General features: G+C 39.5%; 2 protein-coding genes across 3 annotated transcripts in view; one reads left to right on the top strand and one right to left on the bottom strand.

Annotated features, from left to right (window-relative positions):
* Positions 1-2,726, bottom strand: part of LOC137971340 (ribosomal RNA-processing protein 7 homolog A-like) — a 19,788-nt gene extending 17,062 nt beyond the window's left edge. For both annotated transcript variants that reach the window (XM_068818168.1, XM_068818166.1), the window contains exon 1: positions 2,511-2,726. In XM_068818168.1, the coding sequence (XP_068674269.1) occupies positions 2,511-2,678 (168 nt within the window). In that variant the 5' untranslated portion in view covers positions 2,679-2,726. The remainder of the gene's footprint in view (positions 1-2,510) is intronic.
* Positions 2,722-20,178, top strand: part of LOC137971333 (ADP-ribosylation factor-binding protein GGA1-like) — a 20,687-nt gene continuing 3,230 nt past the window's right edge. Inside the window, exons 1-16 of the mRNA XM_068818162.1 lie at positions 2,722-2,776; positions 2,853-2,937; positions 3,063-3,138; positions 8,748-8,846; positions 9,231-9,354; positions 12,623-12,666; positions 13,520-13,576; positions 13,909-13,989; positions 14,625-14,759; positions 15,296-15,380; positions 15,836-16,084; positions 16,683-16,738; positions 17,529-18,162; positions 18,240-18,304; positions 19,468-19,575; positions 19,734-19,844. Coding sequence (XP_068674263.1) covers positions 2,749-2,776; positions 2,853-2,937; positions 3,063-3,138; positions 8,748-8,846; positions 9,231-9,354; positions 12,623-12,666; positions 13,520-13,576; positions 13,909-13,989; positions 14,625-14,759; positions 15,296-15,380; positions 15,836-16,084; positions 16,683-16,738; positions 17,529-18,162; positions 18,240-18,304; positions 19,468-19,575; positions 19,734-19,844 — 2,037 coding nt within the window. The 5' untranslated portion in view covers positions 2,722-2,748. The remainder of the gene's footprint in view (positions 2,777-2,852; positions 2,938-3,062; positions 3,139-8,747; positions 8,847-9,230; positions 9,355-12,622; positions 12,667-13,519; positions 13,577-13,908; positions 13,990-14,624; positions 14,760-15,295; positions 15,381-15,835; positions 16,085-16,682; positions 16,739-17,528; positions 18,163-18,239; positions 18,305-19,467; positions 19,576-19,733; positions 19,845-20,178) is intronic.

Raw genomic sequence — 20,178 nt, 5'->3', positions numbered from 1 at the left:
CTTACAGTGTACATATAGGATTAAGTTTATTTTGTAATTTTTCAAAGAAAGCAAAAATATTTTAACATTTCAAAGGTGCCAATAAAATATCAACCTTTTGAATTTTATTTTTCTAAGGGTGCCGACAAAAATTTGGGGGAGGGGTACGGATGAAGACAGGAACGGCCCCATTTTGAACTTCGACCTGTCTGATTCTAATAAAATTAATGTTGGAAATTAACCTGAATAGAAAAAATGAGTTCTTTATCTCTAACCAAGGAAATGAGTGCTTTACACGTAATAATCTGAACACGGAGAGAGAAAAATCTAGGGCTAGTTCTCATAAGAGCAATATTTTTTGTCTAGATACCCTTCAGAGCTTTTAAGTCTCACGTATTGAGCGTGAGTTTCACGCATTTCGATGCAATCTCACGCTCTCACGCATTGGCACTCTTCTGATATGGGAGTTCGGTCGTTTTGATACAAAGTCGTTTCGATACAAGTCGATTCGATACAAATTGAAGTCGTTTTGAGACATCATCAAAGTCGATTCGATACACGTACAGTAGAAAGTCAATTCGATTCAACTCAATATTTATGTTCTCAACCATTAATTAGTGGTCTAACCGACGCAAAAACTCCAATCCCGGTAAGCTAATGAAGAAGCAACACAGTTATGTAAACACTTTCAACAATGTCTTCTTTTGATGGGCGGACAATTTTAAATAGCACTGATAAACAGCATTTAAGTATAAGCACCCTTTCGAACAGTCGAGTCGAGTTGCGTCGAGTCCATTCCAGTCCAGTCCAGTCCAGTCCAGTCCAGTCCAGTCCAGTCCAGTCCAGTCCAGTCCAGTAGAGTAGAGTAGAGTAGAGTAGAGTAGAGTGGAGTAGAGTTGCATCAAGTCTAGTTGAGGCGAGTCGAGTTGAGTCGAGTGATTCGAGTCGGATCGGGTCGGGTAGAGAGAGTCGAGTCAAGTTGAGTCCAGTAGAGTGGAGTTGCATAGAGTCGAGTTGAGTTTAGTCGAGTAGAGACGACTCTAGTCGAGTCGGGTAGAGTTGAGTCGAGTCGAGTTGAGTCCAGTAGAGTAGAGTAGAGTTGCGTCGAGTGAGGAAGAGGGCAGTAAAATCCAATTGAGAAGAGAGTAGAGTCCATGATGAAATGATATATGAAATGAATCATATATGAACTGTGGATCTGAAATCAAGTGAAGCTATGATCCTCGCAGTTATGAACGCAATTTTTGCAATTGCGTAAAGAAGCCTGAAAAATTCAGGACTTCAACGGGGTTTGAACTCGTGACCTCGCGATACCGGTGCGACGCTCTAACCAACTGAACTATGAGGCCACTGACGTTGGGAGCTGGTCATTTGTGGGTTCCAATGTTCCCGTGAGGAATGAATCAACGATGAAATGATATAAGAAATGGATCATATATGAACTGCGGATATGAAATCAAGTGAAGCTATGATCCTCGCAGTTATGAACGCAATTTTTGCAATTGCGCAAAGAAGCCTGAAAATTTCAGGACTTCAATGGGGTTTGAACCCGTGACCTCACGATACCGGTGCGACGCTCTAACCAACTGAGCTATGAAGCCACCGCATTCATAACTGCGAGGATCATAGCTTCACTTGTTTTCATATCCGCAGTTCATATATGATCCATTTCATATATCATTTCATCGTTGTCAGTGGCTTCGTAGCTCAGTTGGTTAGAGTGTCGCACCGGTATCGCGAGGTCACGGGTTCAAACCCCATTGAAGTCCTGAATTTTTCAGTTGAGCAGAGTTGAGTCGAATCGAGTGGAGCATTCGAGTTGAGTACTGATAATTTAAAATAAGGTCTAAAAGTTACGTCAGTTAATCTAAAATGGAGCCGCTATTCTCACGATCAACGTAGTCGAGTAAGTACACCTCCACCAGGAATTCCACCACCAACTAGACATCAAAAACGGCTACAGGTATATCGAATTGACTTTCTACGTGTATTGAATCAACTTTGATGATGTCTCGAAACGACTTCAATTTGTATCGAATCAACTTGTATCGAAACGATTTTGTATCGAAACGACCGTAAACCCTGGTAGGTAATTCTATCTTTTGAGCTTTCAGAAGTGCTCGTGAATTCCGAATTCGTTTCTTCACTGGCACTGAACTTCGGCCAATGTTTAATCCGTTCGTGTGCGACCAATTTTATTGATTCTTCAGGACTGTCACCGGTTAATAGATGAAGTATAGGCCGATATGTTAGCTCAGGCTGACCATAATGACATGGGCTCTCTTAGCAAGCAGCATGAAAATATCAAAATGACGGACTCGACGGTGCATTTCCAGCGATTTGAGAAGCGGACCGGACCCCCCTATAATTTTTTGGCGCCTCCGACACAAGAAACACAGGCCAGTTGCGCCTTTGGCGCAATCTCCAGCAAGCATCTCACTCTTTGGGAACCACAGGACTCGAGAGCTCTACCCTTGTTGTCGCCATCTCAGTATGAAATATTTGAAAAGATAGAAACGTGGTCGTCTTACCTTTGTGCAATAGGGAGGAATATTTACAACAAATAGCGTCTTATCGGGTGGCTTTGATGCATTTTCATCTCTAGTCATGTGCTTCTTGCAATATAAATAATGATAAGTGACACACTTTTCGTTAAATTTTACACAAATTGTCCGGGACCCAGCAATCTCGGACGCCATTTTGATTTTACATTAGGTAACCACGCTTACCTTTCACGCATGCGCATTCGTAATTAGCTAGGCAGGCAAGATGGCGGAATTCTTGGAGTCTCTGATAGGTGATGTATTATTAGCCCGGTTTTTGTTCTGTTATGTTTGTTTTCATCTTTACTCACACTAGAAAATCTCTCTTAGACAAAGCTACAGATCCAGACAAAAGTAAGGAAGGTGTCGATTACATGACTCCAGTATGCGACAAGATTAATTTAGACCTTGATGGGTGAGATAATAGTTCGTCCACTTTTGCGATATTGTACAAGCGTTGAATGTTTCATAAAGTGATACACTTTTTGCAATGATTCCTGGTCGTATAAAATAAAACTGGGATTTTGTTTTCATTTGTAGCCCACTTATTGGCGTTCGTTACATGGTAACGAAAGTTAAAAGTCCGAAGGAAGAGGAAGCTATACTTGGACTGAACGTAAGTATTTAACCGTCATCACATTTGATCTGAACTAGCACGCGGGACACGAGGAAGAAAAACAATTCATGTTTATTTTTAAACATAATCTAAGCCTTTGATTGCTCCAAAATTACATATTCATTAAATCGACAGTTTCTTTTCGTCACATGGTCATCTTGAAAATTATTTTTCTATACAGTACAGTTTTTTTACCATTCATTTTGTAACAATATCATGAAAACGTACTTAATTCTCATTGGGCAGGAGCGGTGCAGTTAAAACAATATGATCTGTTCTGATTCGTTAAAAATCATGCTTTTAACCTTGGGGGCCATCCAGCTGTCCAGTGGATGGTCACTTTCCAGGAGAAAATGGATGAAAATTTGTCTCATGGTTTGCATGGATTTTGAGCAGCATCTCAGCTTGCATGGATTGTGGTATCATCACTTGTGCTCCTTTGTAGACAAGGCCATTGTCAATTGTTAGCTTGTCCGGGTAGGGCCATTATGGCGGTAGTGGTTGTGGTACCTGCTTTCTTTCATTGGGCCAGCCCTGAGTGGTTGTGATAATTAACGTGGAAAGGTGTTCATCCTTTTTGGGTCTCGTTGCATAGGTGAGATTTGGTGGATTGTGATTGTTGGATTCCTCTGTGATCTCGGTCCTGAAGACTTTGAAACCAGTGTCCCTGGCATTTATGGGCGGTGCGGCTCTCGAGAGGGTGTCTGCTAGTTGGAGTGAAGTTCCTTTCTTGTATTTGACGGTGAAGTGGTATCTCTGCAGTCTCATTAGCATTTTCTGTAGCTGTGCTGTTGCTTTCTGCAGGGGATTTTCACAGTTGGTCTCAAGTGGCTGGTGGTCAGTGTGAACTTCTATGTCTGATTTTCGATACAGCCAGTGGTCAAACTTTCCAAATGTGTTGCAGATGGCTAGGCATTCTTTTTCGATTTGCGAGTACCATTGTTCTGTGGTGTAAGAGGATGTTTGATGTGTACGCTACAGGTTGGAGGCGTCCTTCACTATTCAGCTGGAGAAGGGCACTGCCCGCACCTTCTTCGCTTGCATCGACTTGAAGTACCACCGGTTTGTTAGGGTCATAGTATTGGAGCACCGGTGCAGTGGAAATGAGGAGTTTGGCTTTCTTAAATGCATCTTCTTGTGCTTGTGCCACGTAAAGGGGGTATCTGATTGGGTGAGTTGCGTGAGAGGCCGGATAATGGTGCTGAAGTTGGGACAATAGGGTGAGAGGTTGTTGGCCGTTCCCACAAATGTCTGTACACCTGCTCCGTTTTGGGGTGGGGCCATTGCCATGATTGCTGCTATCTTGTCTGGGTCTGCTTGCATTCCTCAATCAGTTATGATCATATCATGTTGCCTATGAATTTGATTTGTTTTAGTTTGAACTGTAGTTTGCTCTGGTTTAGTTTTATGTTCTTTGTTGCTCTGTAAGGGCAACAAGACGGCGGTCATGGTCTCTCTCGGCTTCTTGGTAGGTTGTTCCTTCTCCAAGTACAAGGATATCATCTTCAATGCACAATATTCTGTCAAGGCCCTCAGGCGCTTCTGAAATTCCTCAGGGGCGCTCGAGATACCAAATGGAAGGCGTAGCCATCAGTATCTCCTGTAGGACATGTGCATTGTCGTCATGAGTGACGGTGCTTCATCGACGGGTTCGTGTAGAAAGCCTTCTCTAACATGTACTAGTGAGAAGCATTTGGCATTTGGAATCTGTGGAATTGTTCAAACAGTGTTGGCAATTGGTATACTGGTCTGAGAATACCCTAATTGATTGTTTGGCTGAGGTCAGTACACATCCTTGTTTTCTTTGGTGTCTCTTTAATGACCACACAGTAACAGAGATCACTCAGATCTATCGAGGTTTTCAAATTTGGGGGTCCTCTGGACCCCTTTTTGAAAAATTTGGGTGTCCATTGCAAAATTTTGGGGGTCCAGCTAATTGATATTCAAGAATTAATATTCGATCTATTGCCTCTTAATTGCTGCTACAGTACCCTTTCAGATTTCTAAATTGCACAAAAATAAAGTCTTATCCCTTCCCATGAATATGTACTTAAATCAATTTCTTTGAAACTGTTATGCCCTTTGATTTATCGATCAAAATGTAGCTTTCAAAGCTCCATCGATCACATCTGAAACGTCTTGAGGAATCCGTATGCTGTAGAACTGTTGGCTCCAGTTGATAAATGATCTAGATCTCCACAGCAAAAAAAGAGAACTGAATCATTAATTTTAACAACACTTGAGGTGTAATTTATGAAGAAAAGAGTAAACAAATATAAGCGATAGAAACTCACTTCATGGTCGGCCCGTGCGGCCGTGACTTTGCCGTGGCCAAGGTTGATAATCAAGCGATTGAATACATTCAAGTTTCATATTCAACATGTTAATTTCAACACTAACTCCGAAAGAGTTGCATAATGTGCAAAACAGACAAGTTACCTGCAAAACAAGAACCAAGACGATGACACATGCGTGCCGGAATTAATATCAACAGGGTCGCACAAAATAAAAATTTTACATAGTATTTATTACTTCGCTGTGGATTCTCTGTCATGTCGCTCACAATAAGCAAACTAATGCTTGAAATTCACTTGGAAAGCAGGCAACAAAGTGAATTTCGACTGAAATGTTTTATTATCACTGGCAGCAGATGGAAATTGTCACTGATTGTCTCGCCTAAAAAACAGCTCAAATTATGTCACGCAACACGTGGAAATTCAAAACTTAACTCTGCAAGCTGGACATAATGGTTGACAAAATGAAATCATTTGACTACAAAAATCTGAAAAGAACAGCTTACCTTGAAATTTAAGGTAGCCAAGGCCTTCGAAATTCTCAGGATACTGTTATGGTATGTTTTCTTGTGTGAGTTCCCCAGGTGGGTGGGGCCAGGCGTCTTTCGGAAGGGATCATAATGGGTTTTGAGGTTGACGGTGTGGTGGGGTCCCGGTACCGCTTGTTCCTCGTTGGGTTGGTCAAGATGAGAGCCTTTGACTTCCTTGGGTGTACTGTTGGTTTTGGCTGTTGGGCTACTTGTGTCTGGGCTGGTATGTGATGAGGGCTCTCTTTCCTGTTGAGTCTTTTACTGCTGATGTGAGGGAAAATATCTCGTCTGCTTTGATGATGATGAGCCCCAGTGCCTCGCAGTAGGACTCAAAGAGAAGGGCTGGTTTGCTCATCATGACGTCACTAGGGAGTATCTGGAATGTAAGCAATTCGTATCTTTTGTTTCATTTGCACAGAAAGTCAATCTGTCCCAGTGGTTTCAGTGGCTGGGCATCGCTGTAAGGGTGAAGTAGGTAAGGTGACTTTGTTAGTTTCGTGTTTGGCATCAGCCTGAGAAGTGCATCTGCAAGCAGGATGTTGCAGGTGGCAACTGTGTCTATCTGGATTGCCATTAGGGTGAATTTGCTCCCAGTTGCAGACATTGGCAGGATAACAAAGTACTTTTTTTTCAAGGGGTCTGTGTGGACTCTGTGTACCTGAAGTGTTTCTAGGGAGTAGCACTGTTCTTGGTGGTTATCAGTGTAGTGTTCCACAGGGTGTTGATCAGGTGTGGTGTGTAGCAGGTGTAGGTTTTGTTCATGGGGGAAGGGGGGGTGGGGAGTGGGGGGTACTGGTTGGGATTGGCTGTAAGGGGTTCTGTTTCCTCAGCCCCTGCCCTGAGGTTGCCATTGGGTTAAGTTTTCCGTGGTTGTGCTTGTTGGGGAGGGCCTGTCTCAAGACAGACCTTGGAAAAGTGGTCATTAATTCCACACTTTGTGCATGTTTTGCCATCTGCAGGACATGTTTTCCAGGGGTGAGAACCTTGTCAGTTTCTGCACCAGAAGCAGGTTCTAGGCTCCCAGAATGTTTATGGCTAATCCAGTGTACTTGTTCCTCAATTCCTTTTGAGCGTCTGTAATGATTTTGTTGGCTTTCTGAGCGAACTCAAGGGCCTTGGCTTCGGTTACGATGTCTTGCATGCTCTTAGGCACTCCATCTGACTTCAAATGTGTTTTTGGTAGCTCAGCTCACATTCTGCCATTGTGTAGCCCAAAAACAAATTTGCACATTTCGTCTGTCAATGTGTTTTAGGAGTATAGGCTGCCCGCCTGTCTTACCTTATTAAACTTCCCATTTTTAAATGGATTCAATGTGTCTGCTAGTAGGGAGCTTCTGATAGATCCAATGTAATTTGTACATCCAGATCCATGGTTTTTTCCAATCATCAGCTGGTATCTGTGGCTCGATGGTATCGCAGCTCACCTGCAAAGCTTTTTGCGGCATTGCCAATCATAGCACCAATGTTTCCAGCAAAGGTTTCTTGTAATAACCTGCTCTCTCTGTCTCAGAGTTTTTCGCTAAGTTTCTGTGGTCTGTTTGGATCAGTATTCGTTAAATCTGAGTTCCAAGTTCTTGAAATTTTCTGATATATTCCGGCCTGTTTGACGAGTTGGCTGAGATTGTTTCACTTAATTAATGTCGTTTAGTCTCTGTGAATGCTTCTCTTGTCGATTTGTTGGGTCAATCCCACTATTCTGACACCATGTCAGCCGGCACAGATGACACAGGCAGTGCTGATAACTCAATGAACACAGTCTTTATGCCACACTTGAGTTCGAGGGTCTCAGTTAGAACCAGAACAACAACAAGCTCCGGTTAGCCCGGATGTAGTTTCCCTGAGAGAGGGCCCAAGTACAAGTGATGGGACAATAAGAACATCCTATCTCTATTGGTGGCAGCCCAAAAGGACTAGCCTCTAGCTAAGATTCCTTCACTTTAATTCATCAACCAGTAGTCCTACAAATTTTAGGGTTGAGTGACAGCTTTACACATTCACACAGACACATTCACTTGTATACATGTGCTTTTATTTTGTTAGTCTAAAGCAGGACTTGAAATTGTGACCAATACAGTCCCATTTTCGACTGGATTTTTTTCCCCTTTGGGTCTAAAATATCTGGAGAAGTCGCAAATTTGCGACTTGTTTTCGCCTTCACTCTTTCAAAACAAAAGGGTTAGCAGGTGGCACTTTGCTGCTACTTTTGGTAAAATAAATAAAGAAATGAAAAAATTATTTTGTTTCTCACCATGAATTTTCTTTAAATTTGAGGATAGTGTAATTGTAGCGTAATTTAGCTGCGATGTTACATGAAAAACTCCATTCCTTCGATATCATTTGCCATTTTCAGAGGTTTCTTTACAAACAAGTGTTGTGGGCTGATATTTTGTTTTGCCAACACATTGACAACACAATGCACTGCAATGATTTTGCGACTAAAATTTGTGAAATTGAGACTGCATGTAAATTTTCGTATCTTGCTGCTAATTGCAGTGGGATTTTTCGTTAATTTCAAGCCCTGTTTAGTGTTTTTTAATACAAATTACACAAAGTCGTACAAAAATACCTTCTTGTAATAGATCAGAATGGCTATGGCAAACCAACCCCAGCGGAGGGAGCTTTCAAGACTGGTTTGAGTGGGAGCTCGAACTCACTGAAAAAAAATGTATGCTTAATGTGTCTACATGTAGTCATTATAAATCGTAATGTAACTTGACCACTAATGCAGATTACTGTGAAGGCAGTCTGCAAATATTAATTCTCCTATCTGCTTTATTTTGATCAGCTCATCGAGGCCTGTGTTCAGAATTGTGGCCAGAGATTCCACACTGAGATTGGAAAATACAGATTCTTAAATGAACTCATCAAACTTATTTCATCTAAGGTATGTTTTGAGACTTTTTTTAATGAATGAAGATGAACATGTACGATTATGGTAATATTTATTATGTACAGTGTATACATGTATGGTGTCAACTACAATAATAGTAATAATTATTATTATTTGTTCCCCTAAAAAGAAAATAGGGTGATAAACTTGCAGCAAAGTACATACTGAAGTTTTTCCAACTCATGATGTTTTTAAATCAGGGTCAGCGATTTTGTAGTTTTCTTTTATGCCACTGCTGGGTTAGGGATTAGCCTGAAAATATTTATGTATAGGCTTTTGTTATAAAAAGGTACGATTCTTAATAATTAAGGTTCCATTTAGCCGTTTATGCCTGTACAGGCCTCCAATTTTGTATCGATATATTGCCACATCTTGCAGTATGATGGAGACTGGACACCAAATGCTGTAAAGAAACGGATTGTTGAAGTCATGTACAGCTGGACAATAGGACTGCCAAAAGAGACAAAGATAGCTGAAGCTTACAAAATGCTGAAGCAGCAAGGTAAAAAAATAGTATGTTTATTTAAAGTGAATCATCAAAATTTTTAAATGGTTAAAGAAATCAAAATCCAATTTATAATATTATAATTATAACAAGAGGCTGCAGGTGGTGTATATGTTGTAGTTCAATTTTATCCCCTGGTTTAATATTTTTAAAATCAGTTCAAAGTTTTTTTTTAACTGGTTTACTTTTATTACCTGTCTAAAAAAAGGATTTCCCTTTTTTGGGGGATCTCAAAAAGAATGAATTATTCCTTTCCTCTGTTCTACTTCTCCTACCCCTCCCTGATTTTCCCCATGTCCTCTATCTTATCCAATCCTTCCTTCACAGATCTATCCCCCTTTACCCCCCAGGTAGCCCCCTCCTTGAATACCCCTTATATCTACATGTAGACTCCTTCTACAGCTCTTCTCAAGAATTTTCTTTTTATTCACCTGAACTTGAATTCTGGATGTGGTGCCCACTCTCTTATCCACTTGACCACACAAGCAACTCATGCAAATTCTCCATAATAATTTATAATTAAATATTTTATTATTCATGCCCGGCCACTCTCAGCCCAAACGTTGATTTTTCACATTTGGACACCAGAGCCACATGCGGTAAATCTAGCAGTGATAAAATGGCAAAGTCATGCCAATGCAATACATGTAGATTAAATGAAATAGATTTATATAGAGGAATTGTTTCTTAGAAGATGATTTTTACAACAAGGCCAAACATTTCTTGAAAGAAAAAACAGAGAAGCAACTTGGCCTTTCAGGAAACGAGGATCAATCTGAGCCAAAAGCTGAAACAAGTAACAAAATGGGAAGATCAGATGATAACTCAAAAGAATTGAGTATACATCAACAGCGAACTCTTGACAGGAAACAACAAGAAAGTAGTTTCAAAACAGGAACTGTATGAAAAAATGACTTCCGGTAGTTGTATACAGCCCTTGTTAATCAATTGAAAACCTGAGAGACAAATATTTATGAATCTTGTATTAAACAAGGTACCGGTATATTGCCAAAGGAATCATAGTGATGATTAAAGAATATCACTGCTTTTTCTTCACAAAAAGTTGTCCTACTATGTGAAAGACAGAAAAGGGTTTAGCTCTGATGGGCTTAAGCACTCAAAACATCAGCTTTCAAATTTCTTTACAGTGATCAATTTACCACATCAACTCACTTGATAAACCCTTTTCTTTATTTTACTTTCCCACAGTCACAGCACCACAGCTTCTTTACAATCTAACCCTTTTATCCTACATGTGAAAGAATGCTTTACTTCTAATAACCATGACCCATTCTTCTTAACTCAATGACCAAGACAATAGTTGTTTTAGACTAAACACTTCAAATAAGTGATTACTCCAATCACTACAATGCGTGCCAATCCCTTGCCGATAATGCAGTGTCTGACACTTGCAGACTGTACCTGTAGACTGCAAACTAATCTTAACTCACAGTTATTGAAAGCTTACCATTTTAAAATGGGTGCTTAGACTTAAATTAATTTATACTGTTTATCGGCCCTAAATCAAATGGGTAGGTAAAGTCTGCTACGAGCCTAAAAGGCCTGTCAGGCCGGCACTTATCTCCGGTTTCTGTAGCATGAAGCGACTAGGAGTATTTCTGCTCCCCCCTGGATGGGTGCTTAGACTTAAATACTGTTTATCAGGGCAATTTATTTTGTAGACAGTCTACAGTGTGTGGTCTGCAGTTGTCGTACACCTCCTGGATTGCTAACTGTTTCAAATAAGACAGTGCATAACCCTAATCACTAAATTGAAAGCTTAACCCTAATACCTAAAATGCAGGCAGTGTCCCTAACCTTACATGAAAGCTAACCATTCAAAGTAAGTGCTTAACCCAAATCACTAATCTGAGCATTTGACCCTAATCACTAAAATTGGTTAGTCTTTTGTAGCACCCAAGACAACAATCTGCTATCATAATCTTGAAATGATTTCTCTAGTTTATTTTATACATACTCCATAAAAATTTCTACTTAATTACAGGAAGATGTCCAATTATGTTGAAATGGGTGGTGATATAAAAAAATTAAACTGGTTTGAAAAAAAATGGACTGGTTCAAAAAATTTGAACTGGTTTTAAAAAATTAATCTAGGGTATAAAATTTAACTACACTGTATGTAACATATTATGTTGCGATGCAAAACAATTTTTTCTTGCTTAAAAATGTTTCAGTTTAATCCAAAGTTAACCTTAATTTGGATTAAATTGCATGAATCGTAGCTTCTCTACTCATTCTATGAGTTTGACTAAGGATCACAGTACTTCTAATGATTCTAAAATTCGACCAAGGAGAATTGGCTGCAAGAAAAAATAAACTTTCATATACTGGAATGAAAGGACACGTGAAAAGTCATGCTCGACTTAAAAAAAGGTAGCAAGCAGGGCCATGCCATCCTTGTTATTTATTTAGGTTGTTCGTGGTGCAGTGCATACTGATTAAATGCAATGCATTCTGTAAAAGTGAATTACATAATTCATTGTGCTCATAGTTGTTGCCACTTCATACTTGGTCTCTATCGTTTACAATGTTCAGCGTAAAAAACAATCATCTGCAGTTAATGTTCTTCAATGCTTTAGGCAAGTCTCCCCAACTCCCTGTATGTACAAGCCGATCAACAATATTTACATTTGTCGTTCTTGGTAGATTTTTGCCATGGCGCGTGTTTTGAATTGTGTTGAATCCTCGAAGCACTTGTTTACAATGTCATGAATATCGGACGGCAAAGGGCCCACTCGGTGAAGTTGCAAAGTTCGATCTGGTGGAAGTTGGGAAGTTCATTTCAAAGTTCGCAATTTGGTTTTTCTAATTCGCTGTGTAACTGGCTACTTTGTAACATAGTATTGAATGAACTTTTCAACGTGGCACAGGAAAGTAATTGTGAAATCGACTGTAAGAATACTAGAAGGAAATTTTCAGCTTACGGTAGCTTTGTACATGTTATTTCTTCACAATGATCGCATTTTCAACACAGTTAAATACCTCACAAAATGACATGTGGCTAAGTTTCCATTCAAGGGCGGCTGCTTAATACAGGTAAAAATAACAAGGAAAGACAAACATAGGACTCCTACAGGGTGGCTGCAGCCACTCAATAGACTCAGAGGTGGCCACCTAATACAGGTAACAAATACAGCGTTTGTATGAGTGAAAAATCAGGACTTTGAAAACTGGCTGCTTAATACAGCCCTGGCTGTTTAAATTATACAGGTTAGACTGTATTGTTTTTGTTTCTTATTTGGAGGTATTGTAACAAAGGACCCTGAAGACCCATATGCCACTCCAAAGGTACATAAAACCTTGTAACAGTACCAAGTTGAATTAACCCATTCATCCCTCAGACATCCTCCACTTACCAGGAAAATCGTCCGACGTTAGGCTGAGTAATATAGGTCTCACTCTCATGGGGCAATAGGTCAAATATTAATTTTAAAGTTTAAAAATCTAATCTGGTAAACTTAAATAGGCCTATTTAGTTTGTCAGTGGCGATGTCACGCGCAGCAAAAATACCAATGAGAATTCAGAATAGAGAAGGCAAGAGTGGATTCTACTCTATTCTGAGTTCTCGTTGGTACTTTTTCTGCATGTGTTGTTGCCATTGACATTCCCATTCTGTTGCTAAATAATCCTAATATTACAAGTGCTTTTGATGAGACTTTTTTTTTAAATTTTGAGTAGTAGTTATCAAAAAATGGTTTCTCAGAGTCCCAGAATTACTAACAGGTGAGACCTGCCAAAAGTGATTTTTCTAAAAAGAGAAAGGAAGCTCTGTTCTTTTTTTAACCAGTGGTTTAGGTGAATATGACCTAAGAGTAAAAAGTTGAAAACATAACACAACTTGGCCTTTTAGGCCATAGGGTTGTGGGATTAATGTAGTGATTCATTGATTAGACACCCGATTTTACTTTGGCTTAACTACTTTACAGTACCTCTTAGGTTACTAAGAGTATTTTGTGCACAACTTCAAAAGCTCCAGCCTTTACCTTTTTCATCTAGCTAGAAAACTAGCATGGTAAAGGAAAAAAGAGAAACATGATCATAATTATACACTCTTACCGGTAGTTATTATTCTGCAAGGGAATATTTGGAGACTCGTGGCTGAAGTTAAAACATGTATATTTTTTTGGAAATTATTAATAGGACCCTGTACCTGAGAGACCAAAGGACACCATATTTGAAGATGAGGAGAAATCAAAGGTCATCTTTTCACTATAAATAAGTGTTAAAAAAGTTAATATACAAATGTACATCCTCATCATGTCAAATGATGGGAGAAGCTTTGTGCTAAACCAGACAAAATTGAACTTTCTGAAGAAGTAATGGAAAGGAGGGAATGTTACTCTCTGGAACTTGTGTCATCTTTATCATCATCGTCATCACACAACATTATTTACCCAACTGCCAAAGACCGGCCCGTAGGCCAGGGACAAACCTTGAAAATGCAACTGCCTTAAGTAGGTCATTTGATTGAAAAAACTCTTCTTTGCTTCTTCTTGATAATAGACAAATGTTTATCCTTACTTCATTAGCTTCTTTCACGTCTGCTCAAGAGTTCTCATCCTGAGGATTTACAAGCAGCAAACAGATTGATAAAGACCATGGTTAGACAGGTAACATGGTCACGTAAAATAATTATAATAATATAACTCAGGAGGCAGGGCCATTAAGTGAAAATCAGATGACAATCAGGTCCTTTCATGCACTGTAAATGAACCATCAAGTTCCTGGCATATTTTTAGTGATGGTAACTAAGATTGTTGTCATCACCATCAGTGCTTTCTGTGCCCAATGCCGCATAAGGTACTTAGCCAATAAGGTGAAATTTAAAGTTTTTGTTTCCTTCATAGGTGAATGAACTGAATTTCTTTCAGGGTAATTTCTCTGATTTATTTCTTGTTAGGTAAACATACAAACTGCAATTACAAGGTTGTTAAAAGTTGACCACGGCGAGCAATACTTCTGAACTTCTGCTTGCTTTTATTTGTCAATGAAAGGGAAAAAACATTCTGCCACATTGATTATTTAATTTCTATGTGTATTTCCTTATAATTATTGTCCATTTAGTAATTTATAAATCTGCTAAACTCTGCAATGAAACTATTTTTAAAAGGCTGATTAGCTACCCGTCTTTTGTTGTTTTAAGGCTAATGATTCTTTCACAAGTATGTGTAATGAGAAATGGCAATTGTCTTGTGAAACAAGCTCATTTACTCATTTTGTTTACCCCTCTGCTTGCTTTATTTAGGATGAAATAAAAATGGAAAGACAAGTCAAAAGAAACACAGAAATAGACACATGTTGTAACAATATCAAACTTCTTACAGAGATGTTAAATCACTACAGTCCAAGCTCTCCATCTTCGGATAAGGAACTAATGAAGGTGAGTAAATAACATTCAGCCAATGATAACTGTTTCTGATTTTGTTGCAACATGAAAGTTGCATAGTTGTGTTCACTGTTTTTGCCAGTATGAAGTGAAATCGACAAAAATAATGATTTCAATGATTGGTTCGAGCTAAGGTCTTGCCTCACATATTGAAGGATGTGTTTTGTATGTGAAACATATCAGTGGGTTCCTCAAGTGATGTTACAACTCTGTTAGGACCAAGACTTCCTAAAGTACAGAGAGCTATGTGAGACACACTCTTGGGCAATGTTATATGGTAATTTCAGAGGAAAGTGAATTGGGATATCAGGAAAAAAAACTGTTGAAGGTTTTTGTAACTTCTTTGCAGAAACCAAAAGCATAAAAAACTTGAAAGCAATTTAGGCACACAAAGATCATGCTTGTTTTTGTACTTGAAAAAGTCAGTTTTCACGTCGGAAGTGAGATTTGCTGGTGGGTTATCAATCTTACACATACATGTACATGTACACTGTATACTACTTGTTCTGCTGTCATTTTGTGGTTTGTAGGAGCTTTATGATGCTTGTGATAAAATGAGACCTCAGTTATTTCGACTGGCTAGTTCAGCAACAGAAGATGGTGATGAAGGCTTAGGTGAGATTTAAAACTGTGGCAAGGATTAAATTAAATCTTTAATATTGCCACGAAATGAAAGGCAAGTTTCTGTTGATGTCATTGTTAACATTTTTTGTCATTAGCGTATGAATTTGTGAGAAGGCACTATGTTTATTGACTTCAAGAGTCAGAAGAATTGGTAAATCTCAGTCATCTCTACAATAAAGCCTTTGGCCTCAATGATTAGTGAGATCAGACGAACAGAGGAATTATCTGGAAGCAAAAGAGCTAGTGAGCCCAACTACACTGTATACGTCTGAGTATTATCTTATTCAATTTTTCAGAGATAGGTAATTAGGCAATGCACTTTTAATATTCAGTTCTGAATTCTTGGCTGTGCAAATGTGCAAACAATAATTATACCAGAACTAGCAATAATGACATTGTCTCTGACAAACATGTAGTACAGACAATGTTCTTTGCTTCTTTCAAAGGTGAAATTTTAAAAGTGAATGATGACTTATCAAGAGTGTTAGAATATTACAGAAAAATCTTTGGAGCAGTGCAGCCCCCGACACCTGGCTCAGCACCTACCTCCGTTGCCCAGGCGGAAGCAACCACAGTGAGATCTCCGGGGACACCATCTACACTTATTGACTTAGGCACTGCAAATCAAACAACAGTATCGGAAGAAGTTAAACCTGCAGTTTCCAGTGTGCTGGAAAATGAGCTCAAGGCTCTAGGTACAGCAGATAAATTATTACAAGGAGACTTGTGATTATAATGCCAATAATAGAAATAATGATGATGACGCCACCATCGCCGCCACCGCTGACATAGCAGAGAAAAATGTTACCCAAGTTTGATAATATTATGAACTGCAGTTTATTTACCTCTCACTTTTATGGTTGATTCCAAGTAAAAGGAATTTGTCAAATAAAACCAGTTGATTTTTAACGTAATATTAGTGGTCAAAATTTGAAAAGTCGTAAATTATTTTTTAGACTATTTATTTGTTAACGACTATTCACCGAATTGGAGGTGGCTAGTGGTAGATATTCACACAGAGCCATGCAGCTGCGAGGTAAATAGCCACCAACACTGAGGTGAATAGTTGTTTTGGTATTTTCTAATTAAGTGAGATAATATAGCACAAAAAGATGATTTTAAGTAAAATTCTTGCAACGATTATAATATTTTCGACGCTAATACTGCTTGAGTTTCTTGGAGGTGAGTAGCAAAGGATATTCATAGTTTCAGTAGCCAATAAGTGTGCCTTCAGCACTATCCACTGTTTTAGAACGTACTAATACTGTGTTTGAATTGTGTTTGTGTTAAAAGGACTTCATGATCTTGAAACACCAGCTCCCAGTTCCACAACACAGATTCCAATGCAGGTAATCAAATTACTGTACTGATAATCCTACATTTACACCATCAAAACTATTCCTCAAACTCTCTCATTTCTTTAGGATTTTTTTTTCCCTTAGTCTTTCATTTCCTTTTTCATAATGAGGTACATGCATTCTTGACATTATTGTTGTTGTTATTATTATTATTATTATTATTATCATCCTTCTACCACGAAATGTTGGTAATGTGGTACGAAACAGAGAACCATGGTATAGGAATTTTGTAACTAGGAAGAGAACACAGGTAACCAATATAGAAATCTCTTAGTGTGTTATGTTTCCAGTCACAGTACAAATGACGCAAATTTGCCAGGGCAAGAGTACAGCTTTGTCAGGTTTCCGGTCAGAGACCAGCCTCCTCTTGAACCTGAAATTTAACTCACAGCTGTGAAAAAGCTAATAAACTGAAACTTAGGTCTAAGTGACAGTACATTTGAGGGCCACATGTTTTTCAGTTTTTAACTGGTTGTCATCACTTTATAAATGAAGTTGATGATTATTGAAGAGATTTATTTATCGATTTGTGACTCAGGGATACCAGGAAAAATCAGAGTGCCCCTTTGCATTACTAGTTCGGATGCTTTAACACTGAGCTATTGGAGACCAGTGTTGGGGAGCAAAGCCATTCAACTAGGTTTATGTGACATAATCTCACCATACTGCTAGGATCAAAATTGTCGAAGTGGAACTTATTTGTGATTGTAAGAGAAGAGACGACCGGATTGTTGTATGTTACTTTTTAATTTGTCTGCTTATTTATATTGATTTACCACAGGGCACCCAACAACCAGGAGGAATAGGACCCTGGGGATCACCAGCACAAAACTTTGTTATGCTACCACCAAATGCTTCCTCCACAGTGGGTGTGGTCCGACCCTTAGGCCAGTTAACAGCGCCAGGTATGGTCCAGCCTGGTTTTATGGTCACAGGGCAGTCACCTAGGATGCCCACTCTCCAACCCTTGGCGTTTGGAGGAATGGGCATGCCGCAAAGGCCTAGTCCAGTCACCATGGGGGCAAGTAGTCTGACCATGACTTCTCCCACGTCAGGAGGTCGCGGGAATTTTCCACCAGCAGGAAACAGAAGACAGGGGGAGGAAGTGAAGGCTCCTAACCCGCTTGATATACTCGGGCAGGAAGTATTACAGAGTCAGAAACAACAACAGAAACAGAAGCAGACTGTAGCACCACTGCAAGAAAAAGCTCCATTGGAACAAGAAAAGGCAGCAGCACCTACAAGTGACAGTTTGCTGCCACTTGGTCCTGAGAGAACCCCAGTAACACAACCAGCCTCAGTTAATTTAAGCTCAACGACACCTGCAAGTTTCCCATCTTTAACCCTGTCTCCCAAGCCAGTTGCTCCTGTTTCTCTGGACAACGTCTTTGTGCCATTGGATACCATAAAACCTGGTAAGGTGGTGATAGTTCATTAAGTTACAATTGATGAGGGTGATAATAAATAATTCACTGTTTTGTATTCCTTACAGGTAGTCATCCACCATTAACAGTTCTTGATAAAAACAGCGTAAGGATAATATTTCATTTTGCAAAGGTGAGTTATGACTAGGGATGTTGATCAGGACCTTACCTGTTTTTCAGTAGTAAGAAGAAGAAGAGGAAGAAGACAACAAAAAGAACAATAAAGAAAAGCTGGACTAGTCATACAGCTTCTCGTCACAGTCTTCTTTTATAAGAACGTTGAGGCTGAGATAAACCCAAAATTTTAATAACGTATTAACGGACAGAACGTTTTATTTTGCTCATATGTATTCTAAATGAAAGCATAAAATAAATGCCGATAAATTTAAATTAACCCAAATACTTAAGGGCATATTTTGCGTAACATAACAATACATCATACATACATCATAACTTCAACGCCATCAAAGTCATCAGGTGAAACAAAGTCTGAGGTAAATTTAAGAACATCTTAGAACGTTTTCAGCCTCACATCGCCAGAATATGTAAGAAATTTCAGCCTCATCTCCAAAATTAGACGTTCTTATAAAAAACTTAAAAATTGGGGTCACAGAGTTCGTTTTTCGGATATGAGCAACTAAAGCCAACACATACGGTGTTTTTGCAAGGCTTTCCTGTTGTTCAGTTGTTACTTCACAAAAATGACTGCACCTTGTTCAGCAATAATTGATGTTTCACATGGTACCATAACATTGCTGTTACGTGATAAAGTGTTGTAGTGTCAATACTTCTAATAACAAGGTCTCTTGAAAGTGTTGCAACTGATTTGAGCCATATTAAGTAAGGTCTCTATTTATCACCCCTCTATTCCCCCGTGAGAAGGATGGGAAACTAATCGCTTGGCGTTGGGTGAAAGGACAGCTGAAAAATCAGAGTCCAAGGTAGGATTCGAAGCTACGATCTCGCCTAACACTGGTCGGATGCTTTACCCATTTGACTACTAGAAGAGTTCCTGGCGCCCGTTTCTCGAAGGTCCCGAAACTTTACGGGCCATTTTCGGGTGTCGCAATTCCCTCTGTATCTCAAGAACGGAGAAGATTTAAGTCGTCGAACTTCACAGTCATTTTGCTTTTTGTTACCTTGAAGAAATGTTTGGAGATCGGCTCTCTAAAACAAGCGGTTGATAGTTTCACAAATGGGTTTTCGGGCCCGAAAGGTTTTCGGGACTTTCGAAAAACGGGTCCCTGGCGAGCTAAGTCTGTTTTTACATGTTTATTTGTTTTGTCTCATTCACAGACTAGTTCAGAGCTGACAAGGAGCGACCTGTTGATTGTTGTTGTATCCAGCATGAGTTCTTTACCTTCTGCTGTCACAAATTTTGTTTTCCAAGCAGCAGTGCCAAAGGTAATTAAGGCTTTCCAGCTCGCCGTGGAGAGCTTGTTTCAAGGCTAGAGGTGGCTTGTCCAGAGATGTTTTCAACAGTCATCTTGAATATTATATTTATGAAGACCTCCACATCTGCTGAAAAATAAACAGTTTGTTGTATTTTGATGTGTTTTCAGACAATGAGAGTGAAGCTCCAGCCACCATCCGGCAGTGAGTTACCAGCACACAATCCAATTCTTCCTCCATCAGCCATTACACAAGTTATGCTGATTGCTAATCCAGCAAAGGTAATAATGAACTTTGAGTGTCAAGTATATATTGTGCTGAGGCACTAATTGGAGACGCCGCTGTACAGAAATCAAGTCAAATCAACTCATATCAAAACATAAGTTGACGCAAGGAGAGGGGAAAACCGGAGTACCCCGGAGAAAAACCCCTCGGTGCAGAGCAGAGAACCAGCAAACTCAACCAACATATGACGCCATGAATCCACCCCAGGCCACACTGGTGAGAGGCAAGTAATCTCACCACTGTGCGAGCCCTGCGCTCTGCTAGAGCTAAGCGTAGCTAGGAGCCTCTCCGAATCATGTTAGGGAGGACCAGTGTGGGAAAGGTCCAACG

Source organism: Montipora foliosa, chromosome 9 (assembly GCF_036669935.1).
Source record: "Montipora foliosa isolate CH-2021 chromosome 9, ASM3666993v2, whole genome shotgun sequence".
Lineage (NCBI taxonomy): Eukaryota > Metazoa > Cnidaria > Anthozoa > Scleractinia > Acroporidae > Montipora > Montipora foliosa.
Note: the sequence above shows the minus strand (reverse complement) of the source record. Positions and strands in the feature narration are given on the sequence as shown.